Consider the following 19,806-nt stretch of genomic DNA (forward strand, 5'->3'; position numbering starts at 1 on the left):
TTAGAGACGGCTAGCTCAGATAGCCCTCGTGTAGCTTTGCGCGAAATTCAAAACAAACAAACAAACCGACAGCTTTCTTTTCAATCGTCTCTACTCTCCAGCACCATTTCTAACGTTCCCATGTTTCTGATAGAAATATAACTCTATGTTTCCTAAAGTAACGATAAGGTCAGAGGTTCCGGTGCAAATTCACTTTAATATATTTAGTTTTTCCTTACCCCTGGGAGTATTTTATTTATCAAATTTGAAAATATTTTCAAAACTCGGTACCATAATTTATCGAAGCTTATTTTGAACTTACATAATTTCAAAGTAAACAAGCAAGATGAGCTGTTTAAAAAGGAATATATTTATATTAATGTAATAGATATAAGTGTCTACAATATGTTCTAAATTTTATTGAATAAAGTAATTTACTTCTCAAAAACGATGTTCAGAATTACAATTAACTCTTGAATACTTTTGTAAAATCGACAATATAGGTCAGGAAAAATATATATTTTATCATAGTTACAAATACCACTGGTTTACTAAGGAATATGCTGATAAAGGAAATTCAGTTACGAGGAAAAGCAACACATTTTAAAGTTTGTTTGGGGACAAAGATAAATATGGACATGATTTCTAAAGGGGCTATGATAACTCCTCATAAGGAAGTTTTTGAAAACCAGGTTAATGCTGCTGAAAAAAATATTTTTCAATTCTTTTCGTCTCAAAACGTTCAACGTGAAAATGAGGAAAACATTTATTAGAGATTTTAAAATTATTATAATTGTCCTAGGTATTATTGAGTGATGGAAATATTTATCTAAAGCTTGATATAATCCGAAATATAACTTGAAAGAGCACTGGAAAATTTCTACTATTTCTATATTTTATCTAGTTGTCCATGGGTTGTTCGAGGGTTAAGTTCAAAATGTTAGCAGTTTAGTACTAGCCTTTTCAAATAAAACTCATATATATAATTTGTGATATTGAAAAACCTAGCTGGATGGAAGTTCTTGTATGTAAACTGTAAATATTATAATAGTTCTAATCTGTTACAAAAAAGACTTAAGGAATCGAAATTTCCAAATTAAAATATTATATTATTGCCATTCACTCGGTGGCTCAGTGACAAGTTTGACAGCTTGTACGCTAAACAAATATCGGGTTTCGCTACTCCTTGTGGGCGCAGTGCAGATAACCCATTGTATAGTTTTATTCTTAATAAAAACTTACCATTAAAAACAACTTGAAAATATTCCATTCCATCCAAAAATTCACAGTCTTCAAGGCTAAACATCTTGAATATGTCCATGTCGATACCGGTATCTCGAAATCCAAACATGTTGAACTGCTTCCTTAAAGTTGGCTAATGTAAATTGAATAATATTATTTTTTCTAATCGTCCAAATTGTAGCATTCCTTAAGTGACTACGTGAGTGATAAAAATCGAAAACAAAGAAAATACGACACTGTCGAATGCAAACTGTTTGAGTTTTATGTTTGGAATAAAATCTCAGTATTTCACATCAGTACTTTTAAAAACACTTTTCGAGCAATAGTTGCAGGTGTAATGTCTATTGTTCACAACAATTTAAGGTAGCGAAGAACACATACTTTACAGTATTGTTCCAAGTTGTCCGTAGTTTTACAACTAACTGTAGATAGACACGATTCTTTAAAACCAATACTTACAGGCTCTCCTGTTTTCTCATATCCTGTTATCATGAAACGGACTGGTCTTTGCTCTTCTGTGACGCCATCTACTATTGCTTCCCACCATTGCTGAGCAACCCAATAACAATGACAAAAAAATAGCAATAACAATATATCAATATATATTTTTACGGCAAAAGGTAACATTCAAATATCCTCAGAAGCTAATAACGTTTATACACAGTTTTAATGGGTAAGGAATAAAACTGAATTACAAGTTTTAGACAAAAACAAATGTGAAACGTTTCTACAAGGTTTTTCATTATCACTTCGAAACGTTGTATGTTTGTTACTATGTTAAGTTTGTTAGAAAGTTCTCTTCGTTACTCGTTCAAGCCTTCTCTAAACTTTATTATTCCCAAAGTGTGTTTCTCGTTATCAAATCCTTAGAATATATCTGTTAGAAACTAAGTAATCAAACCCTCAATGAGAAATGCGACTTTCTCTCATGAATTAGTAAGAATAAACAACCCTAGCGTAGAATTTATATTTTAGAAACTAAGTTATCAAATCCTGAATGAGAAATGCAACTTTGTGTCTTGAAGTAGTAAATATAGGCAGGTCTGATGTATAATTTATTTCTTAGATACTACTTAAATCCTGAATGAGAAATGAAACTCTCTGTCCTGAAATAGTAAATATAGGCAGGTCTAATGTATAATTTATTTCTTAGATACTACTTAAATCCTGAATGAGAAATGAAACTTTCTGTCCTGAAATAGTAAATATAGGCAGGTCTAATGTATAATTTATTTCTTAGATACTACTTAAATCCTGAATGAGAAATGAAAATTTCTGTCCTGTAGTAGTAAATATAGGCAGGTCTGATGTATAATTTATTTCTTAGATACTACTTAAATCCTGAATGAGAAATGAGAATTTCTGTTATATAGACAATTTTAACGTAGAATGTATTTGTTAGAAACTAAGTTATTAAATCCTGAATGAGAAATGAGAATTTCTGTTATATAGACAATTTTAACGTAGAATGTATTTGTTAGAAACTAAGTTATTAAATTCTGAATGAGAAATGTGACTTACCGTCATGAAGTAGTAAGTATAGACAACTCTAACGTAGAATTTATCACCCATTGTAACATTGGTTATTACACTTTCCCAGACGTTGCACCTTATCCCTCGTATGGTCTCCTGGAATTTACGTAACTCTATAAATATTAAGCGATAATCGTTCGGCAACTTGATGATGTTTAATTGATTACTTCTATAAAAATCTTATATACAATGGCAACCAGATTTTAATTCAGGTTAATTAAGTTGATCTTGATATTGGAATTAAGTTAATGACGTCAGTAAGATAGAATAGATGAAGGCAAGTCACTTTCTTGAATATTATTGCATGGTTGTTCATTATATAGTCGATATGGATATTTCTTCAAATGATCAAAGATTTAAGCATGGTATGAATATTAATCAAGAAAGAAAATACATTTCAAAATATCTGTGTAGAAGTATTAAAATAGCTGTTGGAACGAAAGGCAGCAATACATGAATGTAAGTGTTGCTAATAAAATTCAATATAGGTGATAGTAAAGTGATAATTTTTGTGAATAATAACAGGTTTTTCTTTATCTTCTACATTTTACAATCGATATGGCTATTTCTACAAGTGTCCAGAAGTTCCGGTTATCTTATACTTAGATAGGGAATATTTCTGGAATTAATCAGATGTTTCTGTTTTCTTTTATGTGCATGATTAATATAATATTCGTTAAATAAATAACTACAAGTTTCTGATTTCTTATAGTTACATAACAAATATGGCAAGTAATCATGTAATTCTGTTGCCTTATACATTCAAAATCAATATGTTAATTTCTGTGAATAATCACAGGTTTCTTTTGTAAATATTAAATACGATACTTTCTTGCATATGAACACGTATTTCCGTTGTCTTAAACTAACACAGACAATAAGAAAGTGTTCATAAATGGTCATGAAGTTCTGTTACTTTTTATGTATACAGCCAATAACAGAGTGTATTGATGATTAGGGGTTTGTTGCATTATAGGTACTTACATAGCCAATATGATAGTAAGCCCCTGTTAAAGACAAGAATTCTTCAGTAGTCTTCAGACTTCCAACAAAACCCCATCCAAGTTTCTCAGCAGGTGACCCTCTAATTGGTCCACGGCTACACCGTTTCTCATTGTCTATATTGTAGGCGATTCCTAAGCGTTAAAATAAAGAAAAAGTAACATTAATCTAAGTTTGTAAGCCAAACAAATCACGAGTAACTAAGCTCAAGTAACATTAATCTAAGTTCGTAGACCTAACAAATCACGAGTAACTAAGCTCAAGTAACATTAATCTAAGTTCGTAGACCAAACAAATCACGAGTATCTAAGTTCAAGTAACATTAATCTAAGTTCGTAGACCAAACAAATCACAAGTATCTAAGTTCATATTACGATTTGTACTTTACAACATTACTACCTTATTTTCGTATTTATGCCATTGTATAATTTTATTCTAATTCTTTATTGTGATGGTGCTATGGTATATAACGTTATATAAAGTAAAAAAAAATTGGCTGTTAGGTAGCGAAATGAGGCGGTTCAAGTGTAAAATACAGGATGTTTTATGCCGACTATTGTATGTTTAATCCAGTTTTGATTACATTCTAGGAAACCACAAGTAATAAAATTGTCTTTTATTTATATTAACAAAAATAAATATAGAAACAAATTTATTTTATTAACTAAGATAAAACAAAACACGTTAGATAAAATATGTGCGTTTGATATTATAAAGGTTGCAATATTTGACATTTATTTGTTAAGTAAATATCATTAAATACAAAGGTCTCTATTATGCTGTGTCAAATTATCACGTTTAATGGTGGAAAAATCTTTGAAAGAAACTATTTCTAAAAAAAAAATATTAGAAATAAAGATACAAAAACCATTTTTAACTTTTCATTTCTGATGATTTCGTTGTAACAGAATTATTTCTCAATCAACTCTGAATAAAAAAGAAAAGAGGGTTTAAGTAAATCACAAATAGTAAAAAACGTGAACACCATATCTATTTTTAAATGAAATTTACATAAAAGCATATTCGCGCTAAATTTTGATGTTTTCCTAAGATTAATTCTGCTGTTTCTAGATGTTCTACGTATCCCTTTTCTAACACATGATGTTCTCTACAAAACCTGAATCTTTAAATTAATTACTTTTAAGATAAGGTTGTTTTTATTATACGTTCATCATTCAGGACTTATTTCCAAGATAAATTCACGTATTTTAGCTGTCTGTATGAAACAAACAATAATAATTGTTAAAAGTAAATAAAGAAACTCTGTGACTTGCGCTCATTAAGTATTTTATCTGTTGAATTTCGTACAAAGGTATTCGAGGGCCAATTCTTTAACAACGTCACCACTTTTAAATGGTAAACATTTTCGGTGAGGATTTCGATCCTGCGACCAACCGATTGTAAGTTGAGCGCCCTAACCACTGGGCCATGCCAAGTGCTTCCCTAAACACAAAGGATAAGAAGTTACTTCTGGTTGAAGAACAAATTAGGCAAACTGAATACAAACCTTCACATCTCCAACTAACACAAATGAAGTGTTTAAAAATATGATTAATGTTCAGAAAAAAAAGGGATTTTATTGACTGTAGGCCAATCATATCAAATATTAATCACCAAATGATACATTAGTAATGCTAAGATTGTAAGAAATCAGACATCACTTCAAAACAGTGTATTCCTCCTAAGTATGATGTACTTTATTTCCATGACCGTCATCAGACAAGTTGATAAAATGCAGATGCTGCCAACTTATTTATTAAGATTATCTGTTGAATGTAGGTGTTATCCCACAGACCTTTCTGGAGAAAGGTAAAATGACGGAATGCATAAGGAGTTAAGTGAGAACTACATATAAAAACTGCAGTGAAAAATCACATTGTCCGAAATTAATCATTCACACACCACTTATAGTGAAACAAATTGCAAGTAACATATAACGATCTTTTAACACAATCCATTCGTCGGATGGTACTTACTAATATGTGCGTGGGATATATATGTATATATATTAAACCACGTCTGTTCCTGATCATCTTTTATAAAGCAACTATATCATTTTTCTTGAAGATGCACAATGACTACTTTTAATGCATGGAAGAACATGGAAACTATTGCTTACCCGTATTAAAATCTTGTATTTCAGTCTTCAAACCTTTTTCTTCCCAAGAATCAAAGCGAACTAGCTTGAACAAGCTGTCAAAGTATATCTAAAAATGAAATGATATTTCAAATACATTTCATAAACGAACTGGAATATCTAATAATTCGTTTTTTCGACAATGAAACTAGTCTGTACGTGCAATATTTGTAAAGTTGTTAGATATTTGAGTTAATCAGATATAAAAAAAATCATCTTAGATTTGACAGATTTAAGTACTTTCAAAACTTCCTTTGTGATAATCAAGTATACAAGGCATAGATAAGATTGTTACGCTAATTTGGATTGATAATACAGGCCTGCGATAGTTTTATTGTCTTGAAATTTTTATATGTTCTACAGTAATTCCTGTACGCTGTTTTCTCCATCATGTACAGATTTTTCACAAAACGTCATAATGCAATACATAAAAGAAAGCCAACAGCACGTAGTTTTGAAACTAAAAGACATAGATTTCACACAAAAAATCAGGATGAATGAGGATGCATATTCTTTTGACATCAATGTTCTTCCATTTTCTTCAGTTTATTTGTATTTGTTAACAAACATGATATTAATAGAACATGTTCATTGTGGTAAACGAAATAGTAATTTGATCTAAGTAAGAATTTTTTCTTCCCGATTTGTAAAACATCCTTACGTGATAGAAAAAAATGAATATTATTATCGATTTGTTTGTTTAATTATGCACAAAGCTACACAAGGGCTATCTGTGCTCTGCCCACCACGGGTATCGAAACCCGGTTTCTAGCGTTGTAAGTCCGGAGACATACCGCTGTGCTACTGGGGGGCTATTATTATCGAAATCTGCGTTGTTGAATTATCAAAAATCGTTATTAAAACCAAAACCACTTTTATTAAGTTTAAATTCGCAGGCCTGTGTAATAGTGCTTATTTCATGATATAAGCAATTTTGTCGACATCATTAAGGTTTTAATATCCTACCACATTTAAAACTATTGTAGACTTCTACGTAGAACAGTTTATATAATAAGAAGATGGTTATTCAAAACTGAAGTATTTCTATTGAAATCATCTTCACGAAAATACTTCATATTTCAAACAAAAGTATAAAATATAAGTATTTTTTAAGAGTAACGTCAATTTATAAACATCATATATATGTATATATATATATATATATGTACTACCTTATAGAGATGAATGAAGGACTTTATGTGGTCTTCTTTTTCTTTCAAGCTGTACTCCTCTCCGAGATAGAAAATTTTTGACCCAATTTTTGGAACCGGCTTTACGTTTGTGCGTGTTAAACACCCAATCCCGACGGGAGGCTAAAATATTTAACAAACTTATTAACGATACTTTAACATGCAAGTTTGTTTAAGCAAGTCTATCAATACCGACGTAATTAATGTATCTTCTCAACTATACCAACAACAGAAGAACAAATCCAATCTCTTTCTCGTTAATAATATATCAATGAATTGATCAACTGATAAAATTCTTACCTTAGGTTAGAATACGATATTAAAAGTAATTTTTGATATTTTATTCATAGCACTTGTCTGATTTTAATTATTTTAGCTGACAATTAAACTCTGCACTCTTCTGCTGCTATGTTAGAAGTTTTATTGATGCAATTAACGCAAAAAAGTGAATATATAAATGTTCATGTTTAAGTCGTTTTATATTCAAATTTGATACTCCACAGTGTCTTTTTTTCCAATAATCATGAAGAATTACATAAAATCCTTAAAGCTGCCTTTTACAAATGTTTGTAAATTATTCTACCTATTTTTGTCTCCAAAACTTGTGCATTTTGTCGATATTTGTCAGTCTTATTTTACCATACTTGAAGGGGATATTTTTTTACATCAGATCTTTCAGTGTGTTTCCTTTTCTGATATTTCTAAGACTTGTATAAGTGCTCTTTTACTGACAGTTTTTACTTGTTATACGCCTCTTAAATGTGCACTATTTCCAACCATTCTTAGTTCTAGCAAATTATCTTTGAAGATTATCCTTTTTATCTTTTTAAGTTTTAGGTAAAAAATTGATGTCCTTTTCCCATATATGTTTCACTTGTATACAAATTGATCATATGTGCACTTTTTAGACTCAGTGCATAAAATAAAAATAATATTAATTTAATATTTTACAACATATATATATATAATCATTTTTACGAGAATTAAACTAATAATTTCACATTTTTCAATAGGAGGTTTATACATTTTCCCTAGAATTTCCTTATTAACTTGTTGTTCCATCGTTTTCACTATTCATAAGTTCAAAATATTATTCTTAAAAGTGACCTTTAACCAATCAAGTTAATCTTTATATATGAAGGTAACCTGACCATGAACTTTTATTAGCTTTTATGCGATTCTCATTGGTAATTTGTGATCGCACCTTATCCTTACTTTGGTAATTTTAGTTAATCTTTTTGCGTGATGAAAAAAACGACCATAATCTCCGGAATATGGTTTTATATATATTCCATTTACGACTTCATTTTTACGATTTCTTCAGAAGCGAACTACTACTTACACTGCTAGACTCACAATGAGAAACATTCTATATACACACTTTTAGGTTTGTTCTTTTTGCCAGTGGAGAGTATGGAACAAAGTCACGCCAATAATACTGTTTACATTGAAATAAAAAATATACAGCAACGTCAATATTATTATGACACGGATATAAGTGTACAGCCTAAGATTATAGTGAAAAATCACTTGAATATTGAATCTAAAAGATATATAGGACACTAAATAAACAAATTACAATTTAAAGAATAAAAAGGAGTGAAGTCGAGTTGAGGAGAAAATAAAGATCTCTGATCATAATGCCAACCGTATGTCGCGATTAATTTGTGGCAAAAATTTCGAAATATTTAAGGCTTTCTTAATATTTACGGTCAAGAAAATCATTAGCTGTAATAAGGATTTCTATTTGTAAAAGTCAGGCAGGTGTCGGTCTACCATGTTTTTCTGCATACTCGTCTGCTATGGCACTGACACCTTTGTTCAGTTAATTTAAGGCTCTTTCGATTTAAGGTATTAATCATCGTATGTCTATTTATACCCCATCAGTTAACTTATTTTTTCAAATCAAGATTTTATCCTTTTAATTATTATACATATTTTACATTTGTGTATTTAAGGCCTTGTATTTCTTTTTACGTCAATGTTGAAATTATTTTTACTTTCATTTTAGGCTGCACACTAATATTCGTGTCGTCAGACATTAATATTGCTCTATATTTATGTTTTGTTTTAATGTAAACAAGATTATACCCGTGACTTGTACCATACTTTCCTCTGGTTGTAGAACAAATTTCGAAGAGTATAAGTCCAATAGTGTAATTAGTAGGTCGCTCCTGAAGAAGTTGTAAAAACTAAACATTGAGTGAAGCAAATATAGCTCTGTTCTAGAGTTTATAGTCGTTTCTTCATAATAGAAAATGTCTTAGTTACTCTAGTTAGCACTTCGCAGTATATTTCTATTCTTACTATGCGATCTATAGCCCTAAATCTCAGTCATTATTGTTACCCAAAACAAATTACATATATATCTTATCCCGATTCTAGGTATCCTAGTCTCATTTTTAAATCTCAGAAGTTGGTTTAATCTAAATTTTATAAATTAGTTTTAAATCCTTAATAATGTCCCTTTGTGTGATAGCTTCAGTATTACTATATATTTCTCGAAGATATACGAGTGATTCTAAATATTTACAGTCATTCTAAGAATATCTACATTCAAACAATATATATGTATAAAGGTCGAAGTACAAATACAAAATTAAGAGAAACAAGAGTTCCTTTTCTTGTTGTATTTAATGAACTTCTGGTATATAAATATCTTAGTGAAAATTTGATATTTATGTACTTTTAGTTATATATCTAAGTCATTATATATCTAAGTATGACGGGCCATAACTAAAAACCAAAACGAAAACTGTTCCTAATACCAAGCAGATACATTCCATGAAATACAAATGTCATCTAGACTACCAAAATTGTAATTCTAGCGTTAGTCTGTTATTAGTAACACCAAAATTAATAAATGCCTAACAAAAACCAAAGATGAAAATATCCACAGTAAATATTTGAACAAAAAATCTTTTATTTTCGAGATACAGTAAAAAAGAAATAATTAGTTGATTTAAGCTCGCTGTAATGTATCACCAACAACACGAACAAGATTCGTTATTATTATTGTTATCTTTGAAAAGATTGGTAAACGAAGGTTGTTGTTGAAATAGATCATATAAATAAATACCTGAAAAACATTAAAATGGCGGACGTATGGAGAATACGCAACAAAGTCGAAAACTTGATCAAATTCGATTTTCTTTCCGTCAGACGTTGAAGTAATGGCATTACCATAGACAGAAACTCTGACAGGTATAACTTTGTTTAAACCATTTGCATTTGTCCAGGTTGGTTCTGAGAACAATTGAAGATAAAGAAACAAATAAAGATGGCGCCTTGCATTAACTTATAATACAAATAAATTATTACACAGTATTGATAATAATTATGGAAACGGTGAATAAGATGTGTACAAAATGCAAATATTATGACACTTCTTCCCCCTATTGTACAAAAATAAATTGCACCACAGCATACTCATGTATTGATAATTTACACATTTACTGTTTGTAAAAGGACCACTCAGACAGTGCACACTAACACAATGCTTATAAAAGTACATACAGTCATGCTATTCCTAATACTAGTATAGTGAATGCACTCATAGCTCTCAAGATAGAAATACTTCGTGACAAATGTATACAAATCAAAGCATGTGCTAGAGAAGACTATTCCATGCGACTTAAGGATTTGCTAAAAATACAAATATTGGAAGTTTTGAAACTTTGAAAGCAATTGAAGAAATATAGTAATGGGAAATACATAATAGGAAACCATTAACCAAATCAGTCTTCTATATAAAACGTTTGATGTTAACAAGCAAGCAAGATTACGAAATAAGAATTGACCAAACTCGAAATACATTGCATGAGTTAGATGTAAGCGCATTCCAGAATACAACATGAGAAGTAGAAACTAGTGGTTCTGCTTATTATCACTTAATAGAACTTTGAGAGAAAGCAACAAGTGGAAGAATATATGTAAAAAGGCCGAAATGAAGGGTGTAGCTGTTAGTGGGTGGTAGATGAAGGTAGGTTTGACCACTGGAGGGTGTAAATAACTTGACTTTTGGATGGAAGTGTAAAAGAAAAAAAGACTTGACTAATATAGGGTGACACAAAGTATAGAAAAGAATTGACTGTTAGAGGGTGGTACAGCAGAAAAAGAGAGGAAAGGCTTGACTTCAGGGTGGTGATGTGGAAAGAAGAAATGTTTTGAGTAATGAATGGGTGTAAGAAGAAGAAAATATTTGACTTTAGAATCTTGGCATAAGAAAAGACATATAAGTGAGACACGACACTAGTATGTACTGAAAATACTAGAAGAAAAATACAAATGCACATTCACTCAGCAAATCTAGACTTTATGTAACAGATTTCCTTTAAAATGTTGGCATAAAGTGTTTATAATATATGGCACTTAGATAAACCAGACGGTATATGCTGTGAGATGGAGATCGTTGTGTAGATGGGAGATTCTGTTTTAGTTAGTTGATATTTTACTTCGCTTAAGAGGAAGATATAGTACTTAGATTAAACTAGGTATTAGTTTGGATACGTTGTTCACCTGAAAAATACTTACTTAGATTAAACCAAGTATTGGTTTAGATACGTTGTTCACCTGAAAAATACTTACTTAGATAAAACCAGGTATTGGTTTAGATACGTTGTTCACCTGAAAAATACTTACTTAGATTAAACCAGGTATTGGTTTGGATACGTTGTTCACCTGAAAAATACTTACTTAGATTAAACCAGGTATTAGTTTAGATACGTTGTTCACCTGAAAAATACTTACTTAGATTAAACCAAGTATTGGTTTAGATACGTTGTTCACCTGAAAAATACTTACTTAGATTAAACCAGGTATTGGTTTAGATACGTTGTTCACCTGAAAAATACTTACTTAGATTAAACCAGGTATTGGTTTAGATACGTTGTTCATCTGAAAAAATACTTACTTAGATTATTAAACGTGACCAAAAGTTATTGTAATTATTTACAAGATTATTGGATTGGAGAAGATCATAAGATATTTTACAATCTAAAGTGTACAGTGTCTGCAGATTGGAGAGAAGAGTAAGGAAAATTGTAAAATTAAACAATATAAATTATTGAAGAAAGATTACTCACCAGTAAAGTAATATTCTATGGTTACTTCTTTGTTCGCCGGGTCTTGGTGCGACCACATGTTGCACTTAATTCCTCGTATATAAGTAGAAGCCACATATTCCTAGTAAACCACAACACATACTTAAAACCAATTCCAAGTACTTTATAAATACTCGTCAAGTATTTTGATACTGTTCCTTGAAACAGTAGGGTAAAAATGTTCAGAAATTACAATATCACTAGAATTTAACATAATGGATAAAGACAAACGACGTACATATCATTAGACAGGTGTGAATTTCACAGAAAAACTGTTTTCAAACAAGCTGTTACACCAGTAAGTTTCATAAAGGATCCAACGTCAGATTTTTGTTATTTTAATTAAAGTGTTTAATATTCCTTACCTAAGTCATTTCGGATACTATAAATTTGGTGAACAAAATTAAATAGCTAATATATATCTGTAAATCTTAATTTACCTAAATTTATTCCCATTTATCAAGAACGTGTATAAAACGTAAATGAAATTTTGAAGGTCTCACAACTAATGCAGGGTCACAAATGTTATTAATTTCTTGATGAGAGAAGTTAGACCATAACTTCAGACGCATACAGTGATTGGCTGCCTAAGACGATGTGGAGGAGAGGAGAGCTTGAGACCAGGAGATCACGTGGTGTCAAAGTTATACGAAGTGGCACCAGAGGGCACGTTATTAGGAGCGCATTGCTAGGAGCGGAAAAATGTGGAGGATAGTTATTGATCTCCATAGTCCAGCAGAGGGCGTGTTACAAAAGGGCAGAGAAAATGAGGACCAAAGTATAGGACGATGAAGTAATCTATGATGGTTGCGCAGTTGCGTGGTTAATGAGCAAACCACTAGAGGGTGTTGTAGATCAACAGATATTGGTTAGTGAGCGAACCACTGGAGGGTATTGTATTAACGTGATTAAATTGATATTAACGTGTCCCATAAAGTGATTACGTCATTAACTTATAGTTTTCACTTCAATAATCAGTTTCAAAAACCAATATTTCATATAACTGACATAACATGCTTTCTACAGGTACACTAGTTCATATTATAGATATATACTTCTGAAAAGGACTATTTTGTATTATTTTATAAGTAAATTATTCAGATATATAACGCCTGTTTCGCTAATTATGAAGTGCTGTTTGACTTTACTGATTACATATATTCTTACATTGTCACTCTACGGATGTAGTAATATAGCCCTCTTTTACATATAGTAAGTCTAATTTTAACCACATATAATTACTATATTCATGCTAGAGTTAAACCTTTTTGTAAGATTCAGATAGGGTTTATATTTTCCTGTTTAGAATAAATATTGTTGTTTATTCGTGTAGCAATCTGCGAAAACAAATGTTGAACTGATCACGAATCAGTTACATTATAATAGAGAGTGCATGTCGTTTTATATAGGTTTTACAAAACTGTTTTACGTGTTAACATTCAATACTCAGACATAAATCGCATTCCATTCATGTACACATACTTACAATCTACTTGATCATGAGACCAAACGTTTTCTCATTTTAACAAAGTGTTCAAACTCTACAAAAATTTTATATAACACTAACTTTAATGTAGTACAGTTTGACTTTATGGTTTACACACACATTAGATGATCTTATAAATAATCAGAGGACTATTTTAACCTAAAGCGTTGAAACTGTACCCCTTACTATTATAGAAATTAAGCGAAGTAGTTACACTTATCATTTTAGTCACTACAATTTTCTCTTTTAAAGTACAAAATACTAGATTGCTGAGGTAGTTTGTGTGTATAATGTTTTTATATCTGACGTAATTTATTTCTGGGCAGCAGCAGCCTGTGTAGTGAGAGTTGGGGAAAAACTTATACAGCAGAGCTTTCAGAATACTATAACTTAATTTGGGGCACTCACTGTCCTCAACCACATAATGAAGGCTATTGCAATGAAGCTGTACAAAACTATTGGTATCATTAATAAGCTAATAAACAACGTTTTGAAGCCGAAGAAGGATCATATGCCCAAAGTTTTCAAGCTATAGACAAACCTCAAAATCAATGGCTGTTGTTATGAGAAAAATTGTTGAGGTAAGTGAAATAATAGTAATTATGTTTATCACATATTTTTCAAATCTCTGATGCAGCTCCAATATATTTTTGTGGCTTTGATCGTCTTAAATGGTTTTTGAAAGCCGTCCTACTAATTGGAGGGCCTGTAGAAATTTTGTCAAACTACCTGTTCTAATATTGACTTCGCTAATCATTGCAGAAAAACATTACAGTTGCAACTGCGGAATCAGATAGCAGTGCGTGATTATTGCATTAGGATGAGCAAGATGAACATTGGAGAATGCATGGCAAGGGGACCTGAAACATCATTCTTATAAAATTTGATTAACTGTAGTATTCTCTTCATAATTAGTATGTAATCAACCAAAACGACACTGATGGCGAAAGAAATATCCACTATATTGGTGTGAAGCTAATAATACGAACGAAGAAGAGAAAGTACTTCACATGAGATATTCCTACATGTATACGTATGTAGCAATCGACCTAACAAGAAGTTTGTATTGCAGAGTCTAACTTCCAAATTTTAACCCCAAATGGAAAGAGTTTGGAATTAATAACGCCATGGTGCACTTTATTTACTAAGCCACACAAGACAAAATATGCAAATACTACACTAGTCTTTCAGTGGGTGCTGGGTGTGTTCATTGAGTAAAGTGCAGTTGTAATTTTGATCAGAATAAACTCTGCCGAGAACGATATTCACTGAAACATGGCTAATTATCCCAACGTGCATTGTCATTGTGTATTTATGGCTAGAAAATCCATTAGTACAAAAGGCAGTCACTTTAACCGTAGAATAACCTAGAAATACGAAGGGAAATAACACATGGCAATATATGATTGATCAAGAATAAGACCAACACATTTCAAAACCAGTTATAAACACGTTGTTCGAAAACAAGCATGAATGTTCCATAATGTTTGAAATTTCCATAAAAAGAAAATGTTCGCCTTTCTAAGCTAGAAGAATAAGAAACAAATGATGTTATTTTTCAAATATCACAAGCATGAAAAATAAAACTCGTTTTATTAATAATATAAGTTATTTTAGTTGCCACAGAACCTTAAAAATTAAAAGGCTAAACTAACTATATAGCACAAACGTATCATAGTTGCCTCCTACTAGTTACAGCTAAAATAGCCTTACCGGTTTATTATCCAGTGCCTTACGAAGTATTGCTGATGGTCCAATCAGCAAGTGACCAGGTCTATGATCTAACCACCCCCAGAAAAAACTCTCGTAGTTAAGGAGTGCACTCGTGATGTTTATAACTGTACAGGTATTGTCTGTAATTTGTTAGATATAGAAAAACATTATGTATTCTTGATTGTCAATTAAAATGTGAATCATTATTTTGTGTTTAGATATTCTTATACCATAAAATAATCTGCTAAAACAATCGTACATTCAGCTCGTTTAACACTAATAACACAAAATTGGTTGGACATATATATGCGTAGTACAAACTTTTAGCTTACGACTCCATCTCTTGACCTATTTCAGAACTAATTACACCGCGGCCGGCTACTGAGAATTATTTCTTGTTTAAACTTGTTTTAGTATCAAATTGTGGATTTATGCTTATTTATTATACGTTGTTGGCATTTATGGGCTGTATCTATATACATATAAAATATGTGAAACTTTGAGCTTGATTCTAATAAATATCATGATTTTCTACGTTAAAGGAAAGCGTAAAATAAAGCTAGAAAAACTGAATCCTCGAACGAGTAATATTCTAATAATAATTAGTTAAGTAGATTCAGCATTATATATATTTCCTAATAGAAGTCACTTTTCAATGAGATTTTTTTGACAAATGCAAAATATTTACGCGAGTAAATTAAATTAGTTCTGAAGAAGAAATCAATTCTTGAATTATTCAAAACCTAGTCATTCTGTGACATCTATTATCTTTTTTTTTCAGATTATCCATATTGCTCTTCCTTATAAGGACATTCTCATATACATGTACCGAGGTTTGAGAACCACTTGTATAGAGGGTGGTTATAAATTCACAAGGATTAGGATGAATGTTGTATGTTTTGTTTTTAGAATTTTCTTCAAAGCTACACAGCTACACAAAGGACTGCCTGTGCATACCTGTCCCTAATTTGAAACTTACAGACTAGATGGAAGGCTACTAATCAACAGCACTCCTCGCCAACTCGTGAGCTACTCTTTTCTGACCAAACAATGAATATGACTATTGTGCAAATGAGAATTCCAATTTCAGAACACATTAAACAGGTTGTATATCATGTTGGAAAGTTAATCTTTGTAGATTATATGATATCATGGTTGAATTTTTATCTGCTTGTATTGAATCAATTTTTACCCCCCCCCCCAATGGAACTATCAGTATAACTAGAATTAAAATAATTGTTAACACATTTAAATTATATAAGTAGCTCATGCATGGATTAAAATTAATATTCATATGCATCATTATACTTGCACTAGATACTCTGAACAATGTACATAAACCCGTAGTTAGGTTTCAAGTGTAAGTTACATAATAGGCTATATCCATTGTGTTCACTCAACAGTTTTAGCATTATAAGCTCTCATGCTTAACGTTGTGTATCTGGGAAAACATAAAATATAAAACAAAAACACAAAAATATCAACAGTTAACATATTTAACTTTCAAACAATATTACTTTTAATTTATAAATTGAAAATCATCTAAACAATAACGATTTTCATGGCAATAATCTATAAAACATAGCTATTGTACTATAAAAACTTGTAGATGTTCAATATTTCCGTTGGTTAAGATGTTCTTCTTAAGATTTAAATCATCACCCTTGTCATAATTGGATTACGTTAACCTTTTTGGTATATGTTAGAATTACCTTCACTGTGCAAAGCAATTTAAGTATGATTGGATTTTATAATTTTTAACTATGCCTATCTAAAATTGAAATAATAAGTCAATAGGCATACTTTCACAAATGAATATTTATTAGAATTGTCTTTACACATATAATTGATGAGATTTCTTTAACTATGGACTATTGTGACGACTAAATGCAAGATCAATGTAGTACCAATGCTTCAACTTTAAAATTACAATAATGATAAGATACTGAGACATACTCAATCACTTCCACGCTAAGGACCCTAGTGATGTCCTTGGTACTGTACCGAGCCAGGTGTGAGGGTCTACCTTGGCAACGTGCCGGAACAGCTACACCATTGGTTTTTAAACGGTTACAGATTATGTTAACGACACTTGTAGCCAGTTAGTAGCAATGTGCTATTTCTGATCACTTTCATTCTCGTCTCATTATTTTCTATACAAGTGAAGCGCCCAAATATCTTTCTTTGGGATCTAGCCATGGCTAATTAATAATTAAACTCTGTGATTTACTTCAAAATTACAATTGAGACAAACCTATGTGATATTACTATTTACAGCATAGATATTTCCGATCAAGTAACTGATCATCAGTTGCCTGGTTTTCATAGAAATGAACTGAGTGAATGATTAAATTACTTTTGTAACAGTAATTTACCTTGTCACAGATATGAAAATATTTCAATTACACTTTAATAGTTTTACAGTTTAGCAAAATACATAAATATTACAAAATCCATTTGTAACAACCAATAGCGTATCTTTCTACAAGGTCAGGCAGATGTATCTCACTGAAAGTAAAATTGATTATATGTTTATTGGAACTTCTTCAATAACTATAGTTAAACTTACCCATCACACCCATCATCTGCATAGTTTCTTTGTCGTACACTAATGTTGTATGCTTTCCATCAATCATCAAATCCAGTCTTCCTCGTTCTGTAACTTCTTCATAATACTCAGTGACATATACGGAAGAGTTCTAGCAAAATTAAAATCTGACGAATTATAATATACTAAATCTAATATTTTTAACGATCTGGATATAAAAACGAATACAAATATTTCGTGACACATTTATTTATTTTTTGTAGAAAACATCATGACTTTGTCTACTAAATAACTCAAACTGTTCCATACAAAAAAAAGAAAAAAAGAGATGAAGAAGAAAAAAAACGATATTGGTAATATGGAAGTAACATTATGTTAGCAATCACTAGACTCTCTTGATGGATAATGTTTACATTATGAATATTCCTGAGGATAAACAACAATTGACAAATCGTTAGTCTGCTGATTGCTATCATCATGTCGGTCTTGTACTAACATACTTTGACTTTCTGATTTATAAGGTTATTCTTATAGTATTTCGTAGAGTGAATTTAGACCAAGATTTATTTTATGGATTACCAGTAGGAATACACACACTTATAGAAGACCTAATGCAAAGATGTTATACAATATAACATAACAACTTTTACCTATGTTGCTTTAGAGGTATGTATGTATTGAAGAGAAGCAGGATGTATTTTAACATATCTGCCAATCGGAGCATGGAGTTTTAGTATTTTTTTACAACTAACTTATGAATGGATTTGGACTAACACAAGTTAAGTATGCTTTTTTTACAGAATTTCTAAGTTATAGCATATTATTGCGAACACCAAAAACGGCACGTTGACGATAGGTAACACTCAATGACAGTGTTTTAAATATACATAGTAAACCTACTAAGCTGGCCTTGAATTTATTTTGTCATCTAAGTATTATTTTAGGCATTGCTACTCAGACGTGATGGAAAATACATTAATGTTCAATACAAAACTAATGTAGTAAATGAACCCTTTCATGTGAAAAAATTACAGCTTTAATCCGTTTCTTAACACTATAAGAAGTAAGACATATAATAAAGTTTAAATATTTTGAAAAATAAGAGAACTATAGTCAACTAACACTATATATTACTTTTAGTTTACTTCATTGTATTTTAACAAACTTTCTATAGCCTTACCTCAGGGTTTATGGACACTTCTACAGTCGACTGGTATGAGCCATAAGTTATACGTTCGATGTTGGGGAATTCTGGATCAGTTTTATCAGCTAATCAAAATAAATAAATATACATCAGAGCAAGGCAAAGGTGAATAATTATTTAGATTAGATTTTACTGTAAAAAATCGTGAGATGCTTAGTTTACTGCAAAAAAGTTAAGAAACATCAAATTGTTTAGATGCTTTTATTACTGATCAAAGTAATTACAGTGTCTCGCCAGTAAATGATTTCAAAATGAAAACAGAATATGATTTCCTGGAATAACATTTGCGAAATGGAACAATTTCTATATATCTGTGAATTAAATCCCTAAGGCTAGAGCTGGATCTAAATCAAGAATCCATCCTCGAGATTTTGACTGTTCCTTTGATTAATTAAAGTAGCTGAAATGCAGATATTTTTTCTCTTGCAGTTGTTTGTTTGAAGTTAAGCACAAAGCTACACAATGGGCTATCTGTGCTCTCCCCACCACGGGTATCGAACCCGGTTTCTAGCGTTGTAAATCCGCAGACATACCGCTGTCACAATTGTTAAGACAGTTGTATGTAAAAATAGCCTTCAGGTTTATCTTCTGTTTCACAGCTCAGAAGGTCCTTCATTTTATACTACAGCTCAACAGTTAAGCTGAAGAATAAAAAAACAAACAAAAAATA

The 19,806-nt window shown here is 31.0% G+C and overlaps 1 protein-coding gene across 1 annotated transcript in view; it reads right to left on the reverse strand.

Moving 5' to 3' along the window:
- LOC106464561 overlaps nucleotides 1–19,806 on the reverse strand; it is a 28,315-nt gene that overhangs the window by 6,905 nt on the left and 1,604 nt on the right. The window contains exons 3-13 of the mRNA XM_022392805.1: nucleotides 19,113–19,201; nucleotides 17,954–18,083; nucleotides 15,385–15,524; nucleotides 12,168–12,267; nucleotides 10,163–10,329; nucleotides 7,066–7,206; nucleotides 5,876–5,963; nucleotides 3,739–3,890; nucleotides 2,743–2,850; nucleotides 1,681–1,770; nucleotides 1,222–1,354 (exon numbers count right to left, since the gene is read on the reverse strand). Of these exons, the coding sequence (XP_022248513.1) occupies nucleotides 1,222–1,354; nucleotides 1,681–1,770; nucleotides 2,743–2,850; nucleotides 3,739–3,890; nucleotides 5,876–5,963; nucleotides 7,066–7,206; nucleotides 10,163–10,329; nucleotides 12,168–12,267; nucleotides 15,385–15,524; nucleotides 17,954–18,083; nucleotides 19,113–19,201 (1,338 nt within the window). The remainder of the gene's footprint in view (nucleotides 1–1,221; nucleotides 1,355–1,680; nucleotides 1,771–2,742; nucleotides 2,851–3,738; nucleotides 3,891–5,875; nucleotides 5,964–7,065; nucleotides 7,207–10,162; nucleotides 10,330–12,167; nucleotides 12,268–15,384; nucleotides 15,525–17,953; nucleotides 18,084–19,112; nucleotides 19,202–19,806) is intronic.

This window comes from Limulus polyphemus, unplaced genomic scaffold (genome assembly GCF_000517525.1).
Source record: "Limulus polyphemus unplaced genomic scaffold, Limulus_polyphemus-2.1.2 Scaffold61, whole genome shotgun sequence".
Classification (NCBI taxonomy): domain Eukaryota; kingdom Metazoa; phylum Arthropoda; class Merostomata; order Xiphosura; family Limulidae; genus Limulus; species Limulus polyphemus.